This window comes from Sorex fumeus, unplaced genomic scaffold (genome assembly GCF_029834395.1).
Source record: "Sorex fumeus unplaced genomic scaffold, SorFum_2.1 ptg000010l, whole genome shotgun sequence".
Lineage (NCBI taxonomy): Eukaryota > Metazoa > Chordata > Mammalia > Eulipotyphla > Soricidae > Sorex > Sorex fumeus.
The window spans coordinates 18,843,159-18,869,871 of record NW_026606067.1 but is presented as its reverse complement, the minus strand read 5'-3'; the positions used below and the strand labels follow the sequence as shown (position 1 = coordinate 18,869,871).

Sequence of the window (26,713 nt, the reverse complement as noted above, 5' to 3'; positions counted from 1 at the left end):
ATTAAGCATAAGAACAGGTGCCCATCCCATGCAACTTCCTTTTAGAACTTCTATTTGTAAAAAATTGTCAGATGGTCTCCATCTGGGAGGCGGTGGGCCACTGTTCAGGAAGCGTGCCGGTGGGGAGCTCCCTAGTAGCTCCGGCCAAACAAGGTGTAGTACTTGGCAGGGTTCTTGCCGCAGATGCACCGAGTTCCGGGCTGCAGCTGCCTAAGGGGTTGGAAGGGGATGCAAAGGCTTTTTGCCCCCATAGACGGAGCCCCGGGCTCCAGATCCTGATCCCTGAAAAGAGAAACAGAGACACAGTGTGTCAGCAAGACGAGCTGCTCCCCCTCCCTTCCCCTCCCCGGAGCCCTATGAGGGCACTTACCTTGCCGTGGTCTTCTTGATCCAGTCCTCACAGTCAATTTCCCCGCAGAACGGAATCTGCACGATCTGCCAGAAAAGGAATAGTGGTGAGAAGGGGCACCTGGGGAACTGTCCACAAGTTACAGGCAAACAGGCTGGTCCTTCAGCCTCTCGGCCCTCTGCAAACCTGCCAACAACTCTGCTCAAAGGTGCAAATGATCAGAAAGGACATTTGTGCACCACGAGAAACACATACACCTCACACATCAGGGCACGACAGTGACATCTTCGTGAGACACTGAAATTGCAAAGACTGGCCCAAAGGGGCCTGGAGGGAAGGCGCGCGCCTCCGAGTCCCTCCCTGTTCTGAACCCCAGTGGGTGCGGTTCTGCCAGGCAGACTGAGGGTGGGAGCTAAGGGCAACAGCAAACGCTATTCCGAGTGTTAGCAGCAACAACAGACAATCAGGTACACATCCCGTTTTTAACATACTACAGGGAAGTGAATCACTTTTATTACGCTGCAAGGTATGAAAGTCAAATAAAAATTTGTATTGAAAATTTTCTTTCCCCAATCCACAGAGAATATCGGGTCAGAATCAAAACACCTGTGAGTGGGCCCTAACTGTGACCAGGCCCTAACTATGACCTTTCCAACCTCTATGAAGATCTTGAGCTCTGAGTTTTCCTTCATAAAATGTGGAAGGTATGCTAGACAAGTTCGGGAATGTCTCCTGATTGTGAATCCTACATTTTCCCACGCACGTGTGATTCAAATTGAGGTCCATCTCCGGTTACCAAGTCCAGAGCAATGACTAATTCTGTAGTAATTCTATGGAATATTCTGGGCACTTGCTCAGTGACAGGGGCATCACGGGTGTGGCCATTCTCCATAGGGGAAAATGCCCGTTTCAAAGGACCAGGGACTGTGCTGTGACTTTGTGGTAAAGTTCATGCTTTTCCCTGGGTTCAGTGTCTGCAGAAGCAATAAATTCTGAAAAGTAGCTGCCAGAAAGTTTGTCCCCAGCTTTTGTTCAATCATCCCTTGTCACGTATTTCAAACTTTTTTTGTGGGAATCCCTCCTGCAAATCCTGCCTTCCACATGCAATGTGGCAAAAGCTCTTTCCAAAGCTATTCGGTGGGCTGGAGCACTTGGACAGCGGGTGAAGTGCCTGCCACACTCTCAGGCCCCAGGGAAGAAGCCTCGTCATGAACACACTACAAAACCAGCAAAACCTGAGGGACACTTACAAGTAACAAGCCCTGAAATTTCCAATTGTCTGCAAACAATCTAGTCATGGGAAGGATTTTAATTTCTTTCCCCCCATGTTTATGTTTAAAAAGCAGTCTTTTGCAAAAGAACCCCTTTGTACAAATATGCACCATACCACTGTCTTCCTGTTATTCACTGATTTGCTGGAGCGGGCACCAGTAACATCTCTATTGTGAGACTTGTTGTTACTGTTTTTGGCATAACAAAATGCCACAGGGAGCTTGCCAAGCTTTGCCGTGGGGGAGGGATATTCTTGGTACCTTGCTGGGCTCTCTGAGAGGGGTGGAGGAATTGAACCTGGGTCAGTCGAAAGCAGGGGAAATGCCCTACCCACTGCGCTGTAGGAAGTATCAATAACTGCAGGGAGGTCTGTCAACAGTCAAATTCATGTTCATGTACAGAGATTTCACACTGGAAAAATCTGCTGGAAGGCCTGTAAATCAGATTTTTTTCCATTCGTATGAACAGGACAGAGTCAAAAATCAAATTCTCACCTACATCCAAGTTCCAAAGATTCCCCTTCCGCCTTGCCCCCTCTGAGCAAACACAGCGTTACTGACAAAGGCCCCAGAAGCTGTAGTCCAGCGTGCAGGAGGTAGGCGGACAGAGCAGGGCTGGACTGAAAAGAGTCGGCGGGTCCTGGTGCTCTTTGGACACTCCAGGCTACCGGAGAAGTGATGTTGCAAACTCTCCAGTAGCTTATCTAATATTAGTCTAAAAGATAAGATTCCACTAATGTGCTGAGATACATTTCTTTGAAAAAGCAATGGATTAACCAAGTTACCCTATTGATTTATTAACTCGGAGGCAATGTGGTATTTCTAGGCCCTGGTGCAGAAGTGTAATTTTGTGAAAAAAGGCAAATGTAGTAAATACAGTAAAGGCAAACTGTGAATAAAAGCGACCATTCCTGGGACAAATAGAGCCACAATAAAGAATTTCAAAGGTAGCACCCCAAGAATGAGAAGAGAGGATGGTGGATCCAGAGGGAATTTGAGTGCTAATGACTTTGTACCACTTTGACAGTTAGTAAATGGAAAGATACTAACATTTCCCCAGTTCATATTAACAAGAGAACTACTAGGTGGTTACAAACACACAGTTAAATTGTTGCCAAATGTCCTCAGCATAGCTTTTTAAAAAAAAAGACATAAAAGAGAGAGTAAGAGTTTCCCAAGAGGAGAGAGAGAGCAAATGGGAATGCCCTGCCACAGAGTTGGGGTGGTGGGTGGGATGCTGGGACCATCGGTGGTGGAGAATGGGCACTGGTGGAGGGATGGGTACTTGATCATTGTATGACTGAAATGCAAGCACTGTTGTTTGTAAGTCTGTAACTGTACCTCAAGGTGATTCACTAATAAAAATTTAAAAAAAATAAAGAAAGGTAAGAGTTTACATTCTGGCCCAGATCTGCTGTCACCTGGGGTAATGCACCCAGACTCAGACCTGTGGCTTTCTCACATAATCAAACATGTCACTAAAGCTAGTAATTCATCCCAGTAGTTTCTAACTTTGAATATCAGGGTCTCCTCTTTAAGAAAATCAAACATTTTGGCTAGGAACACCTGCATCCAAACAACACAGAGAGTGACAAAAAAAACCCTATACTTTTTTTTTTTTTTAAGTTTTGGGGTCACACCCAGCGGTGCTCAGGGCTTACTTCTCTATGGTCAGGAATCACTCCTGGTGAACTATGAGCTGGGAACTATATGGATGCCGAGGATCAAACCCATGTTGGACACGTGCAAGGCAAATGCCCTCCTGGCTATACTATTGCTCCAGCACCAAAACCTACGTAGTTTAAGAAGCCAAAATTACCCACTCTTTCTGAAAATTAGACTTTTACAGTAGTAGTATTTTCCCCTTAATTATACCAAAAGCTTATTAAATTAAAATCTTGTTAAGTATATTCTCTGGTCCAGAGAACAGTAAGAAAGACTTGTTACTTTAGGAATCTACAAATTATATTACTAAAGCTAAAATAAACAGTTCAGGCACTTTCACCAAGCTGAAAAAACAAAATGCAAACCTGCAATAATGAAAACACAAGGGTTCATGGGAATGAACGCTGCTCGGCGAACATACTGAGCATGAGAAACAGCTTTTACATAATCGGGTCACAGGGTCAGCCCAAATGCAAGCATACTGCCAAGCTTTAGCAGTCCGGAAAAACGAGCACAGAATTCATTTCACAGGAAAAGAAATAAATATCATGAATGAGTTTTCTAAGTTCTTCACAGTCACTGTCCTCCCACTGTTCATCCATTTTGCTCGAGTGGGCCCAGTAACGTCTCCACTGTGACACTAGTTACTGTGTTTGGCATACCAAATATGTCACGGGTAGCTTGCCAGGCTCTGCCACGTGGTTGAGATACTCTCGGTAGCTTGCCGGGCTCTTGAGGGGTGGAGGAATCAACCTGGGTCAGCCGGGTCGGCTGCGTGCAAGGCAAACATCCTGCCCGCTGCGCTATCACTCCAGCCTACTGAGTTCTTAAAGTGTCATATACTGAGTGTGTACTTGTGGGGGTGGGGGTTTGTAGCCACATGGGTGGGGCCAGGTCTCTCTCAGGCCCACACTCCGCCCCCAGAGCCCGCCAACTCCAGGCCACCAGGTTCTGCTTCTCCGGCTTCTCCCACAGGTCTCTTACCTTTCCCGAGTCGAGTGCCTTCTGGAAGTCTTCCATTGTATCCGAGACAACCATGTGGGTCCTGAGGTCTTCAGAAGCCCTGGCAACAAACCAGTAGAGGGCATGAACACTTCGCTCACGACTGTGCGAGAGCTGAGACACCACGAGCAGAGGAATGGGACATCTCTGGGCAGTGAAGAGCCATTGATCTCACCTCAGCACAGGGCAGGGAGGGCGCCTCTCTAACTGCCCTTCCATTTCTGCTGACCAGCCCAGAGTCCAGGCCTGGGAGCATCTGAGTTATCCTGCAAAACGCTCAGATCTCTCTTCCTAGCCAACACCAACCACTCAGGTCACAGTGCCGTGCAGGATCAAGAGGAGCCTCACCCATAATGGCCCAATGGGGTCGAAAAGCTCCCTCCATATGCTCCTTAAGTTTTTCATCAGAAACGTTAGTGGCACCCATATCCAAAACCACACCTGACAGGAGGCCTCGTGCTGGGTGCTGGCCAGGGGAGTGAAGGTGTTTCTCTTAGAATCTCTGAGCTAAAACCATGTGGTCCCTGGCCCGCACCCACAAGCTGTCCCCAAATCAGTCTGCTGCCCTCTGACCTGTCTATAGGCTGGTGGGCCCTGGGGATATGAAAAGAACGGGACAGGCATGCAGGGCCACATCCACCGACGGGCAGGGCTCAGCCCCTCTCTTCCTCCAGTTACGACTGGAGATGTGGGCCCAGGCACATCTTGGGCCCAGGGGGTTCCCAAGTCCTCAGGGAAGAGAGCTACTTCAGAGTGGCAACAGTCACAGGTGAGCTCAGGGAGCCCAGCACAGATGCCCTCAGACTCAAGGAACCATCAGTGCCCGGCACTCAAAGCCAAGGCAGTCTGCTGTGGGTGGAACAACACACAAACCTTCACAGAGATCACACCAACACACCTGTGACATGGTAACTTTCTGTTATTGATTTCTTTGTACAAGAACCTTAGCACAAGCCAACTAAGTATGAACTCTTAAAAATATAATCACGCAATGAGTATTGTCGTAACTCAACCCCCACCAAGTCCCCAAACACTGTCCAGAATGTAGACCTAATACAAAGACCTGTATCTCAGAAAGTTGCTGAAATGTGGGAAATTTAAGGAGAAAAGAATTTAATGAGAAGACAAGCCTACAGTAGGTGGAAACTGAACTCAGCTCCAGTCCAGACAGAAATGAGAAGGAAACGTGCCAAATGCTACTATTAACTATATCCAGAATGTGGCTTACAGGCAACTTCCTTTTTTCAGTATTTCACAATTTCTCTACATTAGGAATGCACATCCTGCTAGAAAGCACAGAACAAAAGCCACGCTAGAAGTATATGCAGGACAAGACATTCAGTAGTTTCTCAGAGCTAAGAAAGAATAGAGAACTTGCGTGTAAGCATTAAGAATGAGCCCTCTAAAGGGGTACAGAGGTCAGAGGGCAGGGGACTGGGTCCTAACACCCCAGTCCTCCCACGTGCAGCCGGGAATGACCCCCAAGCACTGCCGGTGACGTGCAGAAACTAAGAACAACAACAATCACCTTCACACATAGATTCATCTGGCAAAGACTGCCTACCTACACACTCTGATTTTTTTTTTTTTTTGCTTTTTGGGTCACACCCGTCGATGCACAGAGGTTACTCCTGGTTCATGCACTCAGGAATTACTCCTGGCGGTGCTTAGGGGACAATATGGTACACTGGGAATCAAACCCAGGTCAGTTGCGTGGAAGGCAAATGCTCTACCAGCCGTGTTCTCTCTCCAGCCCCCACATTCTGATTACTTCAGAAGATAACAAATAAATCCATTTTAATTCTTTTAGTGAAGCAAGATAGTTTTTATTGAATAAAATATACTCGGAAAGTGTGAGGGGAGAGAAGAAGGGAGTACACATTCAAGAAAGAACATGGGCTTCTCCAGGCCAGGAAAAAAGCAAAAAAGCAAAGATATGTTTAAGCAGAACACCAGCTTGAGAGAGCAAGCCAATGAATTCATTGTTAAATAGAGAATATGTTAAAAAAAAATAAAACTCTAGGGGCTGGAGCGATAGCACAGTGAGTAGGGCGTTTGCCTTGCACGTGGCTGACCCAGGTTCAATCCCCGGTATCCCATATGGTCCCCTGAGCACCGCCAGGAGTAGATCCTGAGTGCAGAGCCAGGAGTAACCCCTGTGCATCGCCAGGTGTGACCCAAAAAGCAAAAAAAGAAAAAAAAAATAAAACTCTAAACAATCTTTGGGTCGGAGAGCTAGTATAGCAGACAGGGCGCTTTTGCCTTGTACATGGCCAACTGGGGTTTGATCCCTGGCACCATCCATCTATGGTCCTCCGAGCCCCACCTGGCATGATCCTTGAGCACAGAACCAGGAGAAAGCCCTGAGCACAGACAGGTGTGGCCCCCAAGAAAAGTAATGAATTGAAATGAAACCAAACAGAGGGGAACTAAATCCCAGGGAGCTGAGACTGCCATGAGCTGGCGGAGCAGGCAGGGAACCCACCTGGCAAAGAGGCTGGCGTGGATGTCGTCCAGAAGAGCACGCAGCCTTGTCTCTGCCTCCGCTTCAGCAACCGTCAGCTTCTCTCCCGTATCTCGCCGAACTGCCACGAACTGACAGCTCTTCATGTCTCGGGGCCCCACTTCCAGCCTAATGGGAACGCCCTGGAAAACAGCGAGGCCTCAGCGGGCTCCATGCACGTGTTCAGTGATCAGTGACCTGACCACGGCTCTCATGACTTCAAACCCAAAACAGGCAGAGGCAAAGTCAGAAACAAACAAGGGGAGGGGAAAAGTGCCTGGTCCTGGGATGACACAAACCCATCCCAGTACCCGAGAAGAGAGAAACTGCTCGGCTGGGCCTAAGGCAAGGGGAAAACACCAGGTGCTGTCTACAGTGTTTCTCTGTGGGCCTCTGGAATACTCTCAGGAAAACAGGTGAAAACTGTAAAGGGCGGGGGCGGGGGAGCCATGGTAGGAGACTAGTGGGCAGCCACAGGAAGGACACAGGTGGAAGGGCAAAGGTGAGGAATACGAAGCCCAATCAGCTCAGGGCTTCTGAAACTATTTTCTTCCCCCAAATTTTTATCTGCCCCGAAGTATATAAAATAGGCATGAAAGTCAAACATGTATGACAAAACATAATCTGATTTCAAATTATATTGTTCTCAATCTAAAAACAAATTTCAACTGAGGATGTGACCCAACTGAATGCGGAGGTGGCAAAATTTGGGCTATGTGTAACACTCAAAAATTCATGCAAAATCCACACGCCTTGAACTGAGGTGTTCCAGCCCCCTGAGAACTGCCAAGTTGGCCCTGTGGTCCCCAGCACAGTCAGGCCCAAGCAGCCCTGCATCCTTATAAATTGGCTGAGGGTCAATGGTCACGGTCCCAGGCCTGCTGAGCACCCCTGGGCGATATGCCCACCCCCTGAAAACCAGCAGGCTGGCATCAAACACCAAACTGAAAAGCAAGTAAGTCTTCCTGAAGAGCTCTCATGATGCCCAGCAATGACTTGCAGCCAGCAGCCCAGAATTTTGCTGTCTGGACACTTCAATATTCTCGTCTATCAGGTTTAGGGATCATGAAAAAAGGAGGGGAGGGCTTTAGCAATGGCCTATGTAGGCCGTTGGTGCCACAAGCACAGAGCATTCTTCTCACTGGGCCGTAGCACAACTGGCCTGTGCTTGTGCGAGGCTCCAACTCTGGTCCCCAATGGCACGGTCTTCCTGGCACAGTGCGCATTGCTGGGGACACCCTCAAAAGAAAAAATAAATGGCATGTTCAACTCACAGCAATCAAAACAGAGGAAAAAGGATTAGACTCGGTAAAGACTGCGTCTGGATCTGGCCTGGGGGCCAGACGCTGCCTTGATGGCCTCACCTTGAGCTCCCAGTGGTTGAACTTCCACCCTGGAGAGTAGTTATCTCTCAAATCAACTCGAACTCGAATGTTCGCACCCAGTAATCGCCGCCGATAGTCATTGCATTTTGCAATCAGAGCTTCTCTGTCTTCTTCAGAAAGTGCATTTGTGATGCCACAAGGAATAACCACCACCTGAAACCCAGCACAGAGTAACACTTTTGGATGAAGGCACAGCACACAGAAGCCTCTGCCAGGTCGCCTCCTGATGTCCAGGAGTCAGGCTGAGAGATACAAATCTACAGGCTGCTATTCCTTCGAAATGTACAATGTGACCTAGTACGAGTCATTCCCCAGGGAGCCTGATTCCTAAAAAAGGTTTTTACAAGACATAGCTAAAAATACTTAAGGGGGAAAAAAATCACAAATGAGACACACATGCAAATTTCCTTGGGTAAATAATGCCTGTGCTGTCAGGTAACAGACCCGTCTTACCTGGACGCAGGCCACCCGGGGCGGCAAGACTAAACCCATGTTGTCCCCATGAACCATGGTCATGACGCCTATCGTGCGTGTTGTCAGGCCCCAGGAGTTCTGGTAGGCAAACTGCTTTTCTCCTGGCATCTTTGGGTCTTCAAAAATGATTTCAAACATTTTGGAAAAGTTCTGTCCCAAATGATGGGACGTGGCCCCCTGAAACACAGAAAGAGTAGCTTGCATTTTAAAATAAATTATGATGTCCTTGGCAGTGATTACTAGATCAGATTTCAAAGTGGCACTGAATCTACTTCATTTTCCTTGGGATTGTAATATTCGATACACGTTCGAAGCAAAGCTGACAGAAGAGACACGGTTAGTCGGGAAAAAGACAGATGAGGAGTGCTCCGAAATGCCCTTCTGCAGGAGCAATGGAACCACACAGGTTATGGAGGAAACTCTCCTCTGCTCATAAATATATATATGTGTGTATATATATATATATATGTAAGATCCCAGCTGTGACACGACTAGCCCGGAAACGTTTAAGGAACAGAAAACAGGGAGAAGGCCTTAGCATGGCTCACCAAACAAATGGAACGTATACTTCAACCAAGGGCCGGAGCACACGGCTTGCACGCAGAGGCCCTAGGCCCAAGCCCCAGCACCACCTGGTCCTCTGAGAAACTCTGTGGTGGCCCTGCAGGTCCCCAGCACCACCAGGTCCAGCACAGCTGGGCCGACTGCCCTTGGACCCCGAGCCCTGTGGGGAGCCTGCCCTGACCTGGATGGCTCTGCCGCTCGCCGAAATGAAGGCCTCCACGGTGGTGGTGTAGTCCCCACCTGCAAACTTCTCCTTCTCCGTCTTCTTCCCTTTGACGACAGGAATAGCCAGGAGGTCTTCATACACCTGTGCGTACAGGTCGAGGATCTGCAAGACCTGAACGACAGACAGAATGCATTCACCTTTCTGGTAACTTCATCCATCACCACCGAAAACCAACTGTGATGGGAAAAACACGTGGAACAAGCAAACACTTTTAAAGGGCTGGAGTGATTAGTACAGCAAGTAGGGTTGCCTTGCACACAGCCAACCTGGGTTCAGTCTCTGGTATCCCATACGGTCCCCCGAGCACCGGCTGGAATGACTCCTGGATGCAGCACCAGGAGTAACCGAGTACTGCCAGCTGTGGCCCAAAATCCAAAACAAATGCCCCCACTCCCCCCACCCCCCGACACAGACCATAGACAGACTTTTGTAATAAAAAAGTTCAAGCAGTCAGTAAGGGGGCGAGCAGGAACAGCATTCCAACGGCAGAGCGAAAGGCTGAAAGGAACCTTAAAAGGTACAGAATTTTACCATGAAAGAGACAAATGCTTATGATAGGTATGGGTAGGGTGAAAATCTCCTGCAGAATCTGCCCATGTAACAGTAATCGTTTCATATATCAAAATAAAAAATATCTCTCTATGGAAATTTAAAATAGCACTTCTGAACCAGAGAAAGAGGCTCTGTGCAAGCTTTGCATGCATGCCGTGAGCTTCGGCACCACACGGTCCTCAAGCACTGAACGGGGAGTAGTCCCCCAAGCACCGCCATGTGTGGCCCCAAAACCCAAAACCACTGAATAAAATTTAATTCTTTTCTAAAATCCATATATTTGAGTAACTTTCCTAAGTGCATCAGAGGCACCATAAATTATAATACCATCAAATTATTTTTTTAAATGTTTTGACTTTTACCAGGTGAAACACATTTTGAAGTAACAAAACAACTTATCCCAGCAAACCAAATTTTGATGTTCTTTTGAGATCAGATCAAATCTGACCGTAGTGACTTCCTGAGCGCCCAAAAGCCATGCCAGGCTGATATACTTCATACCTCCTCCGCAGCTTCCTCAAATGTGGCAAACGCACTGTGACCCTCCTGCCACAGGAACTCGCGCGTGCGCAGGAAAGGCTGAGGGTGCTTGAACTCCCAGCGCTGTAAGAGACCACCAGCGAACATGTCACCCAAGGGTGGTCAGGTGCTCCGACGATCTCAGGGGGCGCAATGGGAAGGCCTGGCTGGGGTCTGTAATGCTTCAAAAGGGGCGGACACCATGTGCTCTCACCTGCCGATGGGAAGGCTATACAAGGTACCCAAGCCAGGCAAACCCATGCCCTAGATAACTGTAATACACAGGCCAGGAGAGAAAGGAGAGAAATGGATGTGTATGTGTATGGAGGTAACAGGGGCGAGAGGAAAGGCCATGGACACATTGGTGGGGTGGAAGTGAGGTGTAGATGTACATCTATACCAGAGTCGTTAGCCCTGAAGCCTGGGGCGCACATCAAAAATGTGTCTGTGAAGGAGGCAGGCTGGGCATTGGAGGAAGTGGACACTGGGGATGGGGCTAGGTTGGAATGTATGAGCCTGGAAATCTAGTATGGACACAACTGTAAACCACAGTGCCTAAATTAAAAAAAAAAATTCAAAGTGTCCATACTATCAATCCTTTCAATACAGAAATAAGTGAAGACCAGGGGCAGCGTCTGGCTCCACAGAAGAGTGTGTCCAGCCTGGGGGGACAGGCACCTACCACCACGTTGCACCACTGGTTGAGCCGGATGGGCAGGTCCCGGTGCGACTGCACCCACTTGGCATAGGCAGGATACATCACTGAAGGCGAGACAGACATGGCTGGATTAGCAGCAGGCCGCTGGCTTCTCTCAGACACTGGTCAGTCAGCACACAAACTGACTCCTAAGAACTTAAGCACGGGGGCCAGGCTCACGGGCTTCCCGGTGACGATGGGTGAGCGGCCAGCATTACTGGCTCACAGAGCAGATGACCGTACAGACGTCTGCTCACACTGTGCATATTTGATATCCTAGACACCGTTATTTCTGTTTAACAGTGAACTTGACTGCTCCTCACATGTTGTCTGAGGGGCTCACTCCTAGTGGCTGGGGTGGGAACACACTACATAAATAGGGCTCAGACCCAGGGTTCCAGCATCCAAAGAATATGGTCTTCCACTCAGCCATCCATTTCCCTGGCCCACGCAACTGCTTAAAAACACCAGCAAACAGAGTGCCCAAGACTTGGATTGAATCCCTGGGAATGCCAGAAGCAAGAACCAGGGGCTGAAAACTGTTTAGCAGCTAAAGCACTGACCCTGCACAAGACCAAGCCAGGTCTCATCCTGGCACCACATATGGTCCCCAGAACTCCACCAGGAATAACCTAAGCACAGAGCTAGGAGTAAGCCCTCATCACCACTAGGCCCCAAACAAAAAGCAAACAAATCAATGAAGCTCAAGTATAGACCACACTGTGTCCTAAGTTTCTATTATCGTGCAAAAATCTCCCACTCAACCCAGAAAGCGACGTAACTGTAATACTAAGCTATGGAAACTGAGCTCAGAGAAATTAACCAACTTGCTGAGCCCAGTATAGCTCCGCATTGAGGATGGGAAGAACTGAGGCACCTGCTGGGGGTGGAAGCTTGTCCCAGGGAAAGAGCCCGTGTTAGCTCAGCCTCCTCGGAGCACTGATGCTTAGCAAAGCAAGACAACTCTGGTGAATCTGGTTGTGGAAAAGAGCTGCCACAACCAGTGTATCACTGTATTCGCTATGCTTGCTACTAAGAGAATTAAATTAAGAAAAAGCAATCCTGACTCCCGAAGACAAATAATCACTTTACAAGGCATTAACAAGTTCAAAGGCTCAAAACATCCAAGTGGCATCCAGTCACTCCATCAAAGCGAGGACGAGGCCTGCCAAGGCAGAGGTAACAACAGCTTCCCCTACCTTCCTCACTGCACAGCCACGGAAAGCACAAGCCAACTCAAACACATCACTTCGGAACAGGTAAAAACCCTTCACGACTATAGTTGTGTTATTAAATCGACTGACAAAATCTGTGTGGGGTTACAACATCGAACATTAGTGCTTGCAATGTTATCAATCACAACACAGGGATCCCTGGGAAGATCTTACCACTGGCGATGTTAGAGAAAACCATAAATATAGTTTGCTTTTCTTTGGTGGGGGAGGGGGACAGCCACAGGGGGGAGAATGGGGTTTGAGCCACACTCGGCGGTGCTCATGGCTTACTCCTGGCCTTGCGCTCAGGGATCAGTCCTGGAGTTGCTCAGGGAGACGCAGAGGCAGGGATTCAATCAGCCTTACACCTGATAGAAACCTGTGTGATGAATCTTTCTGTTTGCTCCTGGGCCACTCGTGGTGAGGCTGAGCCTAGCCCGGCCTGTGCTCAGGAAGCACATGGCACGACTGGAACCCAGGACTCCTACATGCACAGCTTTCTGAACTCCACCCGGCCCGAAAACGAAATGCTGTTCAATCAAGACTGCCTTCGTGTTTGTTGACGTTTATGAAAATTATACAGACCACAAGGATTCTGAACAGATGAAAGTGGACCCAGTCCCAGAGCTCTGAGCTGTGCATGCGGCCTTACCTGTCTCACTCGTCGGGCGGACAGCAATTGGCTCTGCCAACTCTGTTTTGCCAGATCTCGTAACCCATGCAACCTAGAGAGAAAAATCCTCTATCAGGCATCTTTGAAGCACATTTCAAAAGGACAACACGTGAAGGCAACTTGTTCTATTCAACTTCTGATCTATCCATGTAGGCAAGTGCAAGAACCTGCTCTTCACTTCAGCCCAAAGTCATCTGGCTAATGTGACAAATACAACCACAATACGCCTGGAGGTGGGACACATTTTCAGTAGCTTCGCAGCCCTCAGGGCTAGAGAGACAGCACAGAGGGGAAGTGTCTTTCCTGCACGCAGCCGACCCGAGTTCAATCCCCAACACTCCATATAGTCCCTTGAGCCCAGCCAGGCACGATTCCTCAATGAGAGCCAGAAGTCAGCCCTGAGCACTGCTGGGTGTGGCCCCAAACACCACCACCACCACCAAAGTCCTCTACACTGGTTGCTGCTCTGACATGAACTTTAAACAGCCATGCCAGTGCCAGCCGAGCTCAGAGACGCACCTCTGGGGCAAAGTCAGCTACGTGTGTCTTCTCTGTCTCCAGCGCGCTCTGAGACACGAACATTGGGAAGTAGCAGTTCTCGACACCCAGCTTCTTTATCTCAGAGTCAAAAAAGTCCTTGATGGCTTCCCAAATGGAATAGGCCCAGGGCCGAAGGATGTAGCAGCCGCTGACATCATAGTACTCAATCATTTCTGCCTTTGTGATTACCTTTAGAAGAGAAAACAGGTCAGTGAGCCACTATAGTGGGCCCGGGGCTTGTCCTGCACGCGGCCACGCACATATGGTCCTCCCAGCCCTGCACAGAGATATCTCAGAGTGCTGTGTCAAGACATGAGTCCTGAGCACTTATATCTTTAGGTGTGGCCACAAAAGTAAAACCACAACAACAACATCCCCAGCTATGAGAGTTCAGAACGGATAAACAAACTTCAACTCCAAAGACTTCCACTGCTGTTCCTTTTTCCTGGGCAGGAAAAAGGACTTTTCTAGACTGAGATGCACCTGGCCACACTTGCTTCCGCTTCTTCCGACCTCAAGACTTTGGGACAAATCCCTCTCCGTATGGTGAAGAAAATCGCACTGGGGGCCTGGTCAGAGCCCAAGGGGCATGCGGGAGGTTCCATCCCCAGAGTCCTGGAAGCAAACTCCCACCCGAGTAAAGGTGAACGTAGCCCCCAAACAAAACACTCCTCAAATGACTTCCTCTGATTCATATGACCATCACCCGGCTACTTCCTCTTGATCCTGGACTTTACAGAAACTTGCTCGGAAGGTGACAAAGGGGCGAGGGCGCCTCGACCACCTGTCAAGCCGTGACCCCGCTCTGCGGTCTGTGAGAACAAACCAGTCGCTGAGGAATCCCAAAGCTGAAAAGAACCCAATGCATGCTCACCTGAGAATACCAATCTGCAAGATTCTCTTCTTTCTTCGCCTCCAGCCCCAGCCTGCAGACATGAAAGACAGACATGAAACCCTTGGTGCCCCTGCCGCAGGGACATGAACTGTCAGAGCCTGCCAGGCCGCGCGTCCCCTCACCTGGTCTGCTTTTTAGGCCCCTGGCCCTCTCCGGCCCCACCGGATGGGAGGCCACTCCCCGGGCTCTTAGAGGGCTCCTTCTTCAGGCCATCGTTCTGCTTCTGAGGCTTATTCTGCTTCTCCGACTTATTTTCTTTCTCTTTCTTCTTCTTGTCCTTGTCCTCAGCCCCCGTAGCTGAGACCGGCTTGTACTCCACTCCCGTCAGGGCCTTGTACTGCGCCTTCAGTTGCAGGAGCTCCTGCACGGCCCCGTCGACCTGGTCCTGGGGCAGGGGACTAGAGTGGGCTCAGCTGCCACCACTGCCCGCCAACCCCACAGCCACGGCTTGCCCAGCACATCTGAGGGCACAGCAACAGGCTGAGGGCACAAATGCAGGGGCGGGAATACTGACTAATAAAAGGTGACTGGCAGGGGCAAGATCGTGAAAAGAGCAAGTACAGAACTGCTCAGCCCAGAACTGGACTGAAAAATAGCAGTCACTCGGCACATGGGGCTACCGAAACTAAACTAATAACAAAAACAGTCCCTTGGGGTGGGAGTGTATGCCTGGCCCGAGCCAGACCCGGAGTACCAGCAACCCAAGTAGCACCTCATTGCTGGGCCCGAGCACACAACAGCCCCACTCCCCTGAGCACTGTTTGGGAGTCCCCTATACCTCCAGACCCCCAATTCAGTGCTGGGTTTCTATACTGTGCCTCTAGTACTGGAAAGAATTAGACAAGGTCATTTCCACCAGGACAGAAAGTTTCACTGGGAGCACTAGTGGAAGATATGAGAAACCAAAGCTTCTAGAAACTGCAACCATCTCACAACTGTAATGACAGGAATCAACTCTCTGTGACTGGTGAAACTTCTAAGTCTCCAGTCATAAAAATCTGCGCCCAAGAAGTCCTACTCCTGGGATGGGACAGTTGCTGGGGAAGGACAGGAGCACAAGCGTCGCAGGAGAAGCTCAGTTCCATCTCCAACAGCACATGGCTCCCAAGCACCGCCAGGTATGTCCATCCACCCCAACATGCAGAAACCAAAAACCCCTACTGCTCCAGATGGCACAACTAGAACACAATACTCAAATTAAAACTTCCCGTTCAGAATGCGGGCGAGACAGCTCAATGGGCAGAGTACAGGCTTTGCACAGAGGCCTGAGTCGCCCGAGTCACTCGCATCCTGAGCACAGAGCCAGGTGTAGTCCAAAATCAACAACAACAAAATAACAAAAACCAGAAAAGAACAAAACAGGTGCTGGCAGGTCCCAGCTCACTGCAGAACTGCGCAAGCCAGAGACACGAAGAAAGAAAGCAGAGGTCACTGTGAGCACAAGCGCAGCCCAGTGCTCTCCACACCTTCTTGCTGGGAAGACAGGATCAGAGGCAAAGCCAAACCCGGGCCCATCTCTGGTGCCTCAAACTCTCGGGCATCTCTGGGGTGGCCTGGGCGATCCCCAGCAGTGCGGGGCAGACACAGTAACTGGTCAGCCCAACTGGAAGGGGACAAAGATAGCCTCCTTCCCCCAGGGACATGGCACTGACCTTAGAGGCCTTCTCCGCCTTAAGCTTTCTGACCACGTCCCCCTGAGAAGCCACTTTGTTGAAAAGCGCTTTGGCTTCCGGAGTTTCTGGAGCACTGGGCTGAGAGGTGTGGGCCGGGCCTGGGCCTGAGCTCGGCGGCGAGGGCTGTGCAGGAGGAACATACTCCTTCCCAGTTTTCTCCTTATACTGCGCTTTCAGGGACAGCAAGCACTCCACTGCCTCACTGATCTTAGCCTGAGTGCAAAGAGGAAAAACAAGATAAATACTTAATACTTGTCAAATTTTTCTATGTCATCAAGAAGCCATGACTACTGCGGAAATAAGTCAATAAGTCTATCACAAAGAATCCAACTATGCAAGAGCTGGAATCACTGGTCTGAAATAATGGATCAAATATTTCTCTGTGCTCAGAGGGCTCCTGTCTTGCATGTAGCCAGCCCTGGGTTGGTACCCAGCACTGCATGGTCCCCTGAGCACTGCCAGTGGTGGCACCAAAATCAACATTAATCTCTCTCCTTCCCTCCCCCCCCCGTCCCTGAGCTCTGAGAGAAGTGATCCCTGAGCACAGAGCCAGGAATAGGTTTACTACAACCAATCTGGCTCAATATCTTCACCAAGAGATTCCAAACATAAGGCCAGAATTCATGCTCCAAAGCTGGTATCATTTGCACATTCACGAAAAAGAGCCTGGCCTCCTCTGGCTGCCATTCAGGCCTGCCAGTGCTGGTGTTACTCTCGCCAGGACCCCGGGACAATGTCCCAGAACAGCATCATCCAGTCACCCTTCAAGAAACGCAGTCTTTGCTGCCTCTGTCCTGGAGCAGAAGCTGAGACGGGGCCCACCAAGCTCCCCATTAATTCTGACATCCAATAAAGCCCATTATCTAACCTGAAGCGCTCAAGGACTGGGGAATGCAATTCAGAGGCAGCCCCCCCCCCCTACCCCCGGCCTGTGGGAGGACTGGGTCCTTAGCACTGTCACCACCACCACCAGAAAGAGAAAACCAGTTACTCTGAAGTGTGCTCACTTGTGAAGGACTTCTAGATTCTTCCCCGTCCCGAGACTTCGCTCACTCCTCCCTATAGCTAACATAGGATCAAGTGCTCTGTCCACATCACGCCCCTGCCCCTCCCCCCATCCCCCTGCAAAGGCCCTGATGGTGAGCTGCTTCCTGTTCAGATCTCTGGAACTCAGCCCAAAGATGGGGGTCACAGCCTGCTTTTGGCACCGTCGACATAAAACATGCATGATGACTCAGAAGCCTGAACTTGCAACTCCTGACAGTGGACTCGAGTTAGTCTGGAGCACTGACCTTGGGGGCTTTCTCAGCCTTCAGCTTCCGAACAGCCTCCCCTTGGGCCGCGACCGCCTCATACAGAGCCTGAGCAGACAGAGCGCTGGGCGCGGCCTGGGCAGTGGCCTTCAGAGGCGCGGCGGCGGGAGGGCAGCCCGGCTTGTACTCCTGGCCCGTTTTCTCCTTATACTCTGCTTTCAAAGCCAGAAGCTGCCTGACAGCTGTGTCGACCTCTTCCTTGGTGGCTTTCCTGGCCTTTAACTCGCGCACGGCATCCCCCTGAGCGGCCACTCGGTTGTACAGAACCACGGGGTCCTCCACTGCAGCACGGGGAGCACTCACGGCAGCAGCTGTCTACAGCAGCAGAAACCAGAAGGAAACAGTTACACGACTCCCTCAAGCAGAATCAAACCATTTCACATTTTAAGATCAAAGCACACACTTAAACTTTACATGGGGTTGGAGAGGTAGTGCAATGAGGGGAAGGTGCTTGCCTTGTTCGTGGCCAGCGTGATTTCAACCCCCACCATCCTATGTAGTCCCCCAGCCAGGGAGTAACCGAGTGCAGAGCCAGGAGGAAGCCCTGAGCCCTGCTAGGTTTGGCCCCCAAACGATAAAAAGTCTTATTTTACAAGGTGTCTTGAAACCTTATATGAAAGAATAAAACCCCCAGAAGTGAGTTAATGAGTCCTCTTAGGTATAGAAAGAAAGCCAGTGGTCATCTGCAGAGCAGATTCTCATTGCTCGGCTGCAAAGCACACTGATAGAGTACATCCCTACCTCAGTTTTCGAGGCTTCCACTTTGGTCTTTTCCTTTGACCCAGCTGTTGGCATCTCCTTCGTATGTCCGTCCGGAATATATATCAAGACACACGGGGCTTCTTTGCAGCTATATGGACTGAAGAAGAGAAGGGCCAAGCAAAGTTCACATGGAAGAACGCAGAAAGCAACTCAAAGTGAATCCTCGATGAACTTATTGGCACGCTCACACCTCTCCCGGGAGAGAAAGTCCGTTTCCTCCCACCAGTTGGTGATTAAATAGTTTTGCCCAAGGCCCTGGATAAGCTCAAGGGTATATCTAAAGTTTGATCCCAGAACCACACTACAACAAAATACCCCAATGATTATCATTATTTTGCCTGTTGACAAAATAAGTAAGTTTCCTGAACAACATTAAGCTAAAAGATGGACTAGTTCTTAAAAAACATAACTTGTTAAGGTCATACTTATTCTGAGTTCTCATTATTATAGTAAAGCCTGAAATACTGAATACAGAAGAAATCACAACTGAACCGAGATTCAGCAGAAGCTGCATTTTTGAAATATTTGCTGTAGTATTTTGCTGTTCCCCTTGGACAATCGATTTCCTGACCTGACGGGCTCATAAGGCTGGTCGCAGATGAAGAAGCCCCGTCTCTGCAGCTGTATGATGTCTCCCTTTCGGAGATCTTTAAGGCAGGGGTCGCCCAACATCAGCTCTTCATGCTGCAAAGAGTGAAACAGATTCAATATCAAAACATCAAAAGCAACCTGAAAATACAGTATCTCCATCCCCACTTCTGGAATGTTCTTTTACTTAGCATCCCCATGTTAAAGATGTGAAAAATTTTACCACTTTAGCACAAAGAGCAAAGGGTGAAAAAAATCAAATTAAAGGTTAGCAGTCATGGTGGCAAATTTTAAAGTTAACAGCATAAACTGAGTGGCTCCAGGAAAATTTTCAGAGAACTGACGCCTGTTGTCAGTCACAATGTGGGGAACACAGGCACAAGGTGAGCAGCCAACAGCATGTGGCCCCGGCGCCTGAGCTCAGGCTCTGCCTCAAGCCCAGCTTCATCAGCTATTGCCTGGCTTTGCACACGTCCTTTTTTCCCCTTTTGCGTTTTTTGGGGGCCACAACCAGATGTGCGAGGCAAGCTATCTCTCTGCCCCCATCACCCATGTTCCCGAGCCTCACTGGGCCTCACTTTTCGACACTGATAAAACTCGGACATTAATCTTTGTATCTCAGTCCACGCATCATTTTATCTTGAGGAGAAGAATCCCTGGAGTGCCTCTCCCAATTCAAAAGCAACTTCCCTAAACCGTGTACCAGGGAAAGATGACACACAGGTCTGAGGAAGGCTACCTTCGTGTTCCTGTTAATATACTGTTTGAAGTCCTCGTCCTTCCCGAGCACAGGCTTTGTGATCAGGTGCTCGTAAGTGACGCAGACAGCTGGCACAGGGGGTGCACGAGTGCTCTCTGCGAGCCAAGTGATCTTTGTTGTTTTCTTGTAGTCTTTGTTCTCCAAATTCAATTTCGCATCAAGAGATACAATTTTCCCATCTGCACTCCTAGATATAAGAGTAAGAAGTTAAAATATGAACAAATGAAGTCCAGATGCCATAAATGCTGTACTGGGTCTGTACTGTGACTGCTCAGCCCTCGCCAGTCTTGAAAGCCCTCCCCGAAGCAACTGCAGATCAGCAGCAGATGATCAAAGGCCCTCCGAAGCCTTCCAGAAATTTTTCTATCGAGATGCAGTGACTATCAACCTCACAAGTGAAAAGGCTGACACCCCACGGGTAACACAGAATAGTCACAAAACAGCACCTTTGGGGGCCGGGATAGGACAGTGGGGAGGGCACTTGCCCTGCAGTGGACAACCCAGGTTCCACGCCCAGCATTATTGGTGCCCTGAGCCCTGCTAGGTGAGGCCCCAAAGACAAAAACAAAAACAAGCACATATAATACAGGTCTCAGACCTCCGGCTGGACAGACCTCTTTGGCAACAGAACTGGGCTGCACTGAGCACTTTACTGTAGGAGGTGAAGGAAGGCTGAAACGTCTCTTCTCTGTGTTTATGAGCCAACGGTTCTTACTTGTGCACTTTAGTGATGTTGATGTTGCCCCAGTTTATGAAAGTCACCATCTCTCCCTCTGACAGCGTATCCGCATCAGCTCCTTCGATGAAGACTCGAGGGCTATACCACACAGGCTTCAAGCCAACGTCAGGATTCTGGTGGATGAAAACAGGAGCGTGTTGGCTAAAGCAACACACTGGGCCCAGAGGAAAATGGCTGCGCTCAGTCATCCATCCAAGACCAAATGGAAGCTGCATGTGTACTATTTGGGTCCCTGCCCTGTGTTATTGGATCTGCCACCTGATCTATAGCGTGACGGGTGACCTGCAGTCATTGTTGTTTCTGAGCTGAACCACTTTCTGGGGGTCTCTCCAGCCAGGTCCTGCTTTGCAATCCAACTCTGCTCTTGCCGTGGAGCAAAGACCCCACAGCCCAGGGTACAGACCTGCCACCTTCACAGCGATTTTTATAACTCAGATAGGTGGGACCTGAGGCATATGAGCTATAGGATTTATATTTTTCAAAAGAAAAAACAGGCTTCTGGGAATGGAGAGACAGTACAGCAGGTATGGCAGTCAACCTGGGTTCCAACCTCTCCATCCTATAGAGTCCCGAGCCTGCCAGGAATGAGTCCAGAAGGCAGAGCCAGGAGTAAGGCCCGAATACAGCTTGAGTGGGGCCAGGAGTAAGGTCTGAGCACCGCTGAATGGGGCCTAAAACATGCAAAAAAGTAGTCAATGCCGTGATCCGTTAACAGAAAAGTGATCACAGATTTCTATAACTCAGGCCACTCATCTAATCTCACCACTGAACAATGCAGTTCTTCATTCTGCATTTCATGCAGGAGCAGAACAGAGCTGAGTCCATCAGCCTATGAGTGTACAATTCAGCCTACAGAGTCAGAGATGTAGCTATGGGCCTAGCTTATGCTCGGCAGGCAGGTTTGAGCTCGGCCCCAATGTCAAAGGGTCCTGAGAGCCCTGCTGTGACTGACCCCCAAAAACAACATTGGGAGTAGCCCCAAACACAACCATGTGTGACAACTCCACCCCGCATAACTATACATACACACAGATTCCTCTTGCCCCATAATATACACAGTCTGTCATTGCACAGAACAAAGAATCAGCACGGAGTTGTTGATGATATGCTATGGAAAACAATCAAGTGGGATTTAGGGTTGTCTCAAGTGGCAGAGCCTGGCCCACGTTTGACCCTGGTGCTGCATGACCCCTAAGCACTTCCAGGTAGGGCCCTGACCTGAGCGACCTCAGAGTGTCCCCACCACCACCACCTGTCTCATCCATAAGGAAGTTCTGCAGCAAGAAAACCACAGTATTCCTTCCCACAGTGCTAATGCTGGGAAATGCTAGATGGAAAAGCGGCCTCAAAACCATGTTCCCGGGAGCTGGAGTGATAGCATAGAGGGTAGGGCATTTCCTTTGCACATGGCTGACCCGGGGTTGGATTCCCAGCATCCCATGTGGTTCCCTGAGCACGGCCAAGAGTAATTCCTGAGTGCATGAGCTAGGAGTAACCCCTGTGCAATGCTGGGTGGGACCCAAAAAGCAAAAACAAACAAACAAAAACAAAAGAAAACAAAACATGCCCCCAAGCAGAGCTGGGGGTCGTCACAGGAGCCCTGTTCCTGCTCCTGCTCCTGCTGTAACAGACATGATATGGGGGACCCCAGGAACCTTTGGGTGCTTGGCCACTTCCTTCATCTCTTCCCGCGCCTCAGGGATGTTCACCGGGACCACTTCCCTCTTCAATAAGGCCACAAAGCGGGGGGCCACTGGGTCGATGACCTGCAACACACACATTCTCATGGTCAGATGGTCGAGTTTCAAACACTTTCTCCAGAAGCCAACAGCCCAGGAATACTAACTGGCTTGCTTTGTTACTGCATTTACTAATTTTTTGGTTTTGGTTCACCTGTTGTATCTCTTCCCTAGCATTTCATTGGCAAGCGGAAAACAGAAAAAGAATCATGAATGAAGACTATGGATTTAGTCTCTTTGAAGGTGATTCAGCATGTTTCTGTCGGCGGTGCAGCACCATGGCAACGAAAATAGCATTAGGCCACTATAATAAGGCAACCCTGCAGATTCACAGTGACAGGAAGCGCCCTGGACTGCATGTGACCCATGAGGGGACCAAGGCACCCAGGCCCAAGGGGCATGAACGGCCCACCCAGCATATGCTCATCTCTTCTGCCTTCAGAGTGCCTGTTGGGTCTATGTTTCATTCCTTGATTCAATTTAAAATGCTCCAAGAGGGACAGTCCCTACAGTAGTGTGGGGATGCTAAAGAAAGCCAAGGGAAGGAAAATGTGGACAGACACAATAGGCAAGTCAAGAAGCTGACCCAGCCGGTCTGGCTGGCGTTTGGGTTTTTGGTTGTTGCCACTGCTGGGTGGGCAGGTTCATTTCCTTGGGGAGAAATTTTAGGGTTAGGGTTAGTGGTGATTCTGATGAACCCAGAGACACCATCTCAGAGGCTGATTCAGAGCCCGAGACAGACGTGGATGCCCCAGCCTGTGCCCGCCGGGCTTCATCTGCTTCTGCTTCCAGCTGGCCTGAAACTGGCACCAGCCTCTCTCCAAACTTCCCACTTCACTCTCCCTTCCTGAGGCCACTCTGGTCTTTTACTAGTTGCAGGCTCTCTCGCTTCTACTGCACTCGAGTGATGATTGATGGAACTGTGACAAGCAGGTCAGTCCTTCAGTCTGCGATTCCCTTACTGGAGCTGGAAGGAGAAACTTCTCCTCAGTGCAGCTTTGTTTCCACACCCGATGGGAACAGAAAACTATCTCTTCCCTGGCCAATTATAAGGAGCACTTTAGAGCACAGGCCCCCAACCAAACTTTACTGGCCTAATGCCCCCTTTTCAGGAGGGAAAAAACCTGAAGTGAGTGAAAATCTACCACTTTAAGCAAACAAACAGAAGCACCCCCAACTGGACCTGAAGCTGCAGCCCCCCCCCCCGCGACTTTGGGAAATGATGATAGGCCATCGTAGATACTTGTGCCAGTCGGCCCTAAGGACGATTCTCACGGTCCTATGTCATCTGGAAACATCCTGAAAACAGCATCCTAGGGGCCAAAGAGATAGGAGAGCAGGCAGGGCATTTGCCATGCACAGAGGCAACCCTGGTTCTATCCCCGGCACGCCATAGGGTTCCCTGAACAGTCAGGAGTTAATTCCTGAGTGCAGAGCCAGGAGTAAGACCTGAGTAGCAGTGGGTGTGCCCCCAAAGAAATAGCACCCTACAAGGCAGTTAGGATCGAAGGAGCTTGGGAACTCTTGAGACAAGTTTACTAAGTTTTCCTCATTCCCCAAACTGCACAGTTCTAGAAAAAAAAAATCACTAGAGTTATGGTGCTTTCCCAACTATTCTTAAGAGTCCTAAGGACTCCCCAAAGTGCCTCCTTCAGGCAAGAAGGGAAGGGGAGGGCAGGTTTCTATCGAGGTGTTGTTCTATTGAGGTATCATGTACTAGTTTCTATCAAGGTGAAAAGGAGAAAACAAAGATCACAGGATATTCAGAGGGCTAGCAAGATGATTTTTATCTGCTTTGGGGCAGCGTCCAGGGGTGCTCAGCTTTGCCCTTAACGCTCACTTCACAGTGCCACCTCCCCACAGCTCACTGACACTCCACTTGGATTTCATCTGCAGGTTGGAGAGACTATTTCATGGGCTGAGCATATCCTCTGCACGCTGGAGGCCTAGGTTCAAACACCAGCGGGCCCCGAGTACCATCCAGTAGAAAGACAGAGCAAGTGACAAAATCATGCAATAGTAAGTCCCCTACCCCCCCAACTCTGTCCTTACAGGCCCCAAGAAAGAGAAAGTAAAGGAGTTATGGAAAGATGGCACAAAGACCAGCAACAGAAACAGAGAGGGATGCAATGCTGCAGAGTTGGTTACATTAGGAACCGCCACTTCCAACCGCTCTGCTCTCAGGACTGTGCCTGATGGTGAGTGAGCCTCGGCAGCCTAGACCAAAAGAACTGAAAACAGATCGGCTTCAATCCCGCACACAAGCCACTCAGCATGCAGGAAGGATTCTGTGCCTTCCTGCTGGGTAATATCTCAGGCTGTAACATGTATTATGCTCAAAGCTATGTGCTTAGGAAGGCAAGGAGAAGCATGGCTTAGAAGGACAGATCGGGAGGACTGCCCCATGAGCTGAGACAACAGCCACACAACTCTGGGAGCTGGAAAACCCTCGCTTCTGAGCAGCAGCTGCCTCCTCTCTACGTCCGTGGCACACTGAAGAGTCTACCTGGTCAGAAACACTTTTGGGGCCAGAGCAACATTGGGAAAGGGGCTGGCCTGCCCTGATACCTGGGTTCATCCCACAGCACACGATGGCCCCTGACCCACCAGGAGTGATGCTAGAACACAGAGCACGGAGTGGGGCAGAGGGGAGGATGGGGAGCAGGGAGGTGCAGAGGGGAGGGTGGGGAGCTGGGAGGGGCAGAGTGGAGGGTGGGGAGCAAGGAGGGGAGGGGGCAGAGGGGAGAGGAGCAGAGCATGGAGGAAAGGGCTGGCAGACACATCTTCGGAACATTGAGAGGAAATCCACGGTGTGCAGTGGGAGGCAGAATTAGAAAGGTAAACAAGCGGAGGAGAGAAGATCAAGACAAAACCACTCTATAAGGCACCAACACATGAGGGGGAAACAATGACCCAAAGTCTCATTGGCCATCACAGGAGGACAACTAATACTACCTAAAAGCAAGTATCTGAGCTGTTCAGATCTTATGCAAAGCTTCAGGGAATCCCATAATTAAAGGGCTATCCCAGGGAGGCCACAGGAGGGAAGATGAGGCTTTGTAAGAGGAAACAAGGGAGAAAGTGCTGTTCATCCCAACAAAACTCTGCTCATGAAACCCACCTCACTATTCTGAACCAAATGCTGTGTAGCTTTTTACTGCATAGCTTTTCTGGGACTTGGAAACTCTGAAATGTTTATCACTGAAACATGAACCAGTCTTAACTTTGCCTGTGAATATGGCTTTGTTGATTATTAGTAACTGCAGCAACAGCAAGAACCAATTATTAATTCCTTGATGCAGGGACAAGCGAAAGAGACAGAACAGACTCGATCAAATAAATTCACAACACATGCGAGACAAGCAACTATTTCTCAGGCAAGGCACTGGCACAGTCAGCAGCAACACCAGGACTCAACAGCGCACAATCACAAAACCGAATCTGAAACCAGGCACACAACGGTTTGCCTTATTATAGTGTCTAAGCATCTGCTTCCAATTTGTGATTAGTAATATGAAGGAGTACATCAGAATAAAACGTGTAACTTGAAAACTGTCCTCTCAGTACACAAGGGAGCAGGGTTTGCCAAATCTTCCCTTTGCCTCTAAGAAATCAGAGGACACAATTTAAAAAAATAAAATCACACACACACAACATAGAAATAATGCATTTTCAGTGGATTTGGATAGGCTAGTCAGACAAATGTGATTGTGCTTCAAAGCTGGGTAATATCTCAGGCTGTAACATGTATTATGCTCAAAGCTATGTGCTTAGGAAGGCAAGGAGAAGCATCACAAAATACCTTCTTACAGAGCGCTCGCAGCTTGAAAGCAGAAAAATGAAATGCAGAGAGTTCAAAAAAGATGGACGGAAACACTATGCCCCCCCACCCCCCACCATGATTCCAAGTGTGTCTGCTTTAGTCACTGCCACTAGTTTGGAATATTAATAGGCATAATGTCCTGCCTCTATTCAAAAAGGAAAACATTCCATTTTCCTGAAAGACTGCAAAATGACAATACCCTTCACAAAATGTTTGCTACTGTGAGAAAAATGAAATGAATTCTAAATGGATCATTCCGGAGACAGGCATGAAAAAGAGGACCCACATCCAAAGCATGTACCTTTTTGTTAAATGCCCAAATTTTGTCCCATTCCATGTTCACAACCGACCGTGAGGAGCCCTAGAAAAACAAGCATGAAATCACGTCAACCGCACATGAAATCACAAAGAGGGGAAGCAATTAGAACGCTGCCCTTTAGCTAAGCAAGTCAGCAAAATAAATAAACAAACAAACCCAATAAATCTAAGTATACTAAAGCACCATTTTTAACATACATTATACAGCCATAACTTTTATGTGAAAATAATGCAGCTACCCTGGACAGCGGGGAGCAGAGACAGGCTCTGCTGGTGCTGTGCTGCTTCTGTTCATTCCTAGGCTGGTTTAGGGCATGCTCCATATACCCTTAAAAACTGCCCTTGTAGTTTAAGGAACAAACACAGAATAAGAAAAATGGCAACAGGAAGATGAAAGAAGGGGGAAGGAGGCTGGAAAGATGGTGCAGCGGGAAAGGCATTTGCCCGCTACATGGCCAACCCAGGTCCA

The 26,713-nt window shown here is 49.2% G+C and overlaps 1 protein-coding gene across 2 annotated transcripts in view; it reads right to left on the bottom strand.

Annotated features, from left to right (window-relative positions):
* Positions 1–26,713, bottom strand: part of EPRS1 (glutamyl-prolyl-tRNA synthetase 1) — a 51,915-nt gene continuing 25,202 nt past the window's right edge. The window contains exons 12-33 of one of the 2 annotated variants that reach the window (XM_056110617.1): positions 26,228–26,287; positions 25,906–25,926; positions 22,020–22,130; positions 20,341–20,477; positions 19,605–19,812; positions 18,849–18,961; positions 18,257–18,374; positions 17,495–17,830; positions 16,182–16,415; positions 14,652–14,914; positions 14,509–14,560; positions 13,614–13,823; positions 13,074–13,146; positions 11,193–11,272; positions 10,493–10,594; positions 9,395–9,550; positions 8,629–8,826; positions 8,155–8,328; positions 6,773–6,933; positions 4,270–4,348; positions 371–435; positions 1–282 (exon numbers count right to left, since the gene is read on the bottom strand). In XM_056110617.1, coding sequence (XP_055966592.1) covers positions 132–282; positions 371–435; positions 4,270–4,348; positions 6,773–6,933; positions 8,155–8,328; positions 8,629–8,826; positions 9,395–9,550; positions 10,493–10,594; positions 11,193–11,272; positions 13,074–13,146; positions 13,614–13,823; positions 14,509–14,560; positions 14,652–14,914; positions 16,182–16,415; positions 17,495–17,830; positions 18,257–18,374; positions 18,849–18,961; positions 19,605–19,812; positions 20,341–20,477; positions 22,020–22,130; positions 25,906–25,926; positions 26,228–26,287 — 3,102 coding nt within the window. In that variant the 3' untranslated portion in view covers positions 1–131. The remainder of the gene's footprint in view (positions 283–370; positions 436–4,269; positions 4,349–6,772; positions 6,934–8,154; positions 8,329–8,628; positions 8,827–9,394; positions 9,551–10,492; positions 10,595–11,192; positions 11,273–13,073; positions 13,147–13,613; positions 13,824–14,508; positions 14,561–14,651; positions 14,915–16,181; positions 16,416–17,494; positions 17,831–18,256; positions 18,375–18,848; positions 18,962–19,604; positions 19,813–20,340; positions 20,478–22,019; positions 22,131–25,905; positions 25,927–26,227; positions 26,288–26,713) is intronic. The other variant, XM_056110618.1, reaches the window with a different exon arrangement.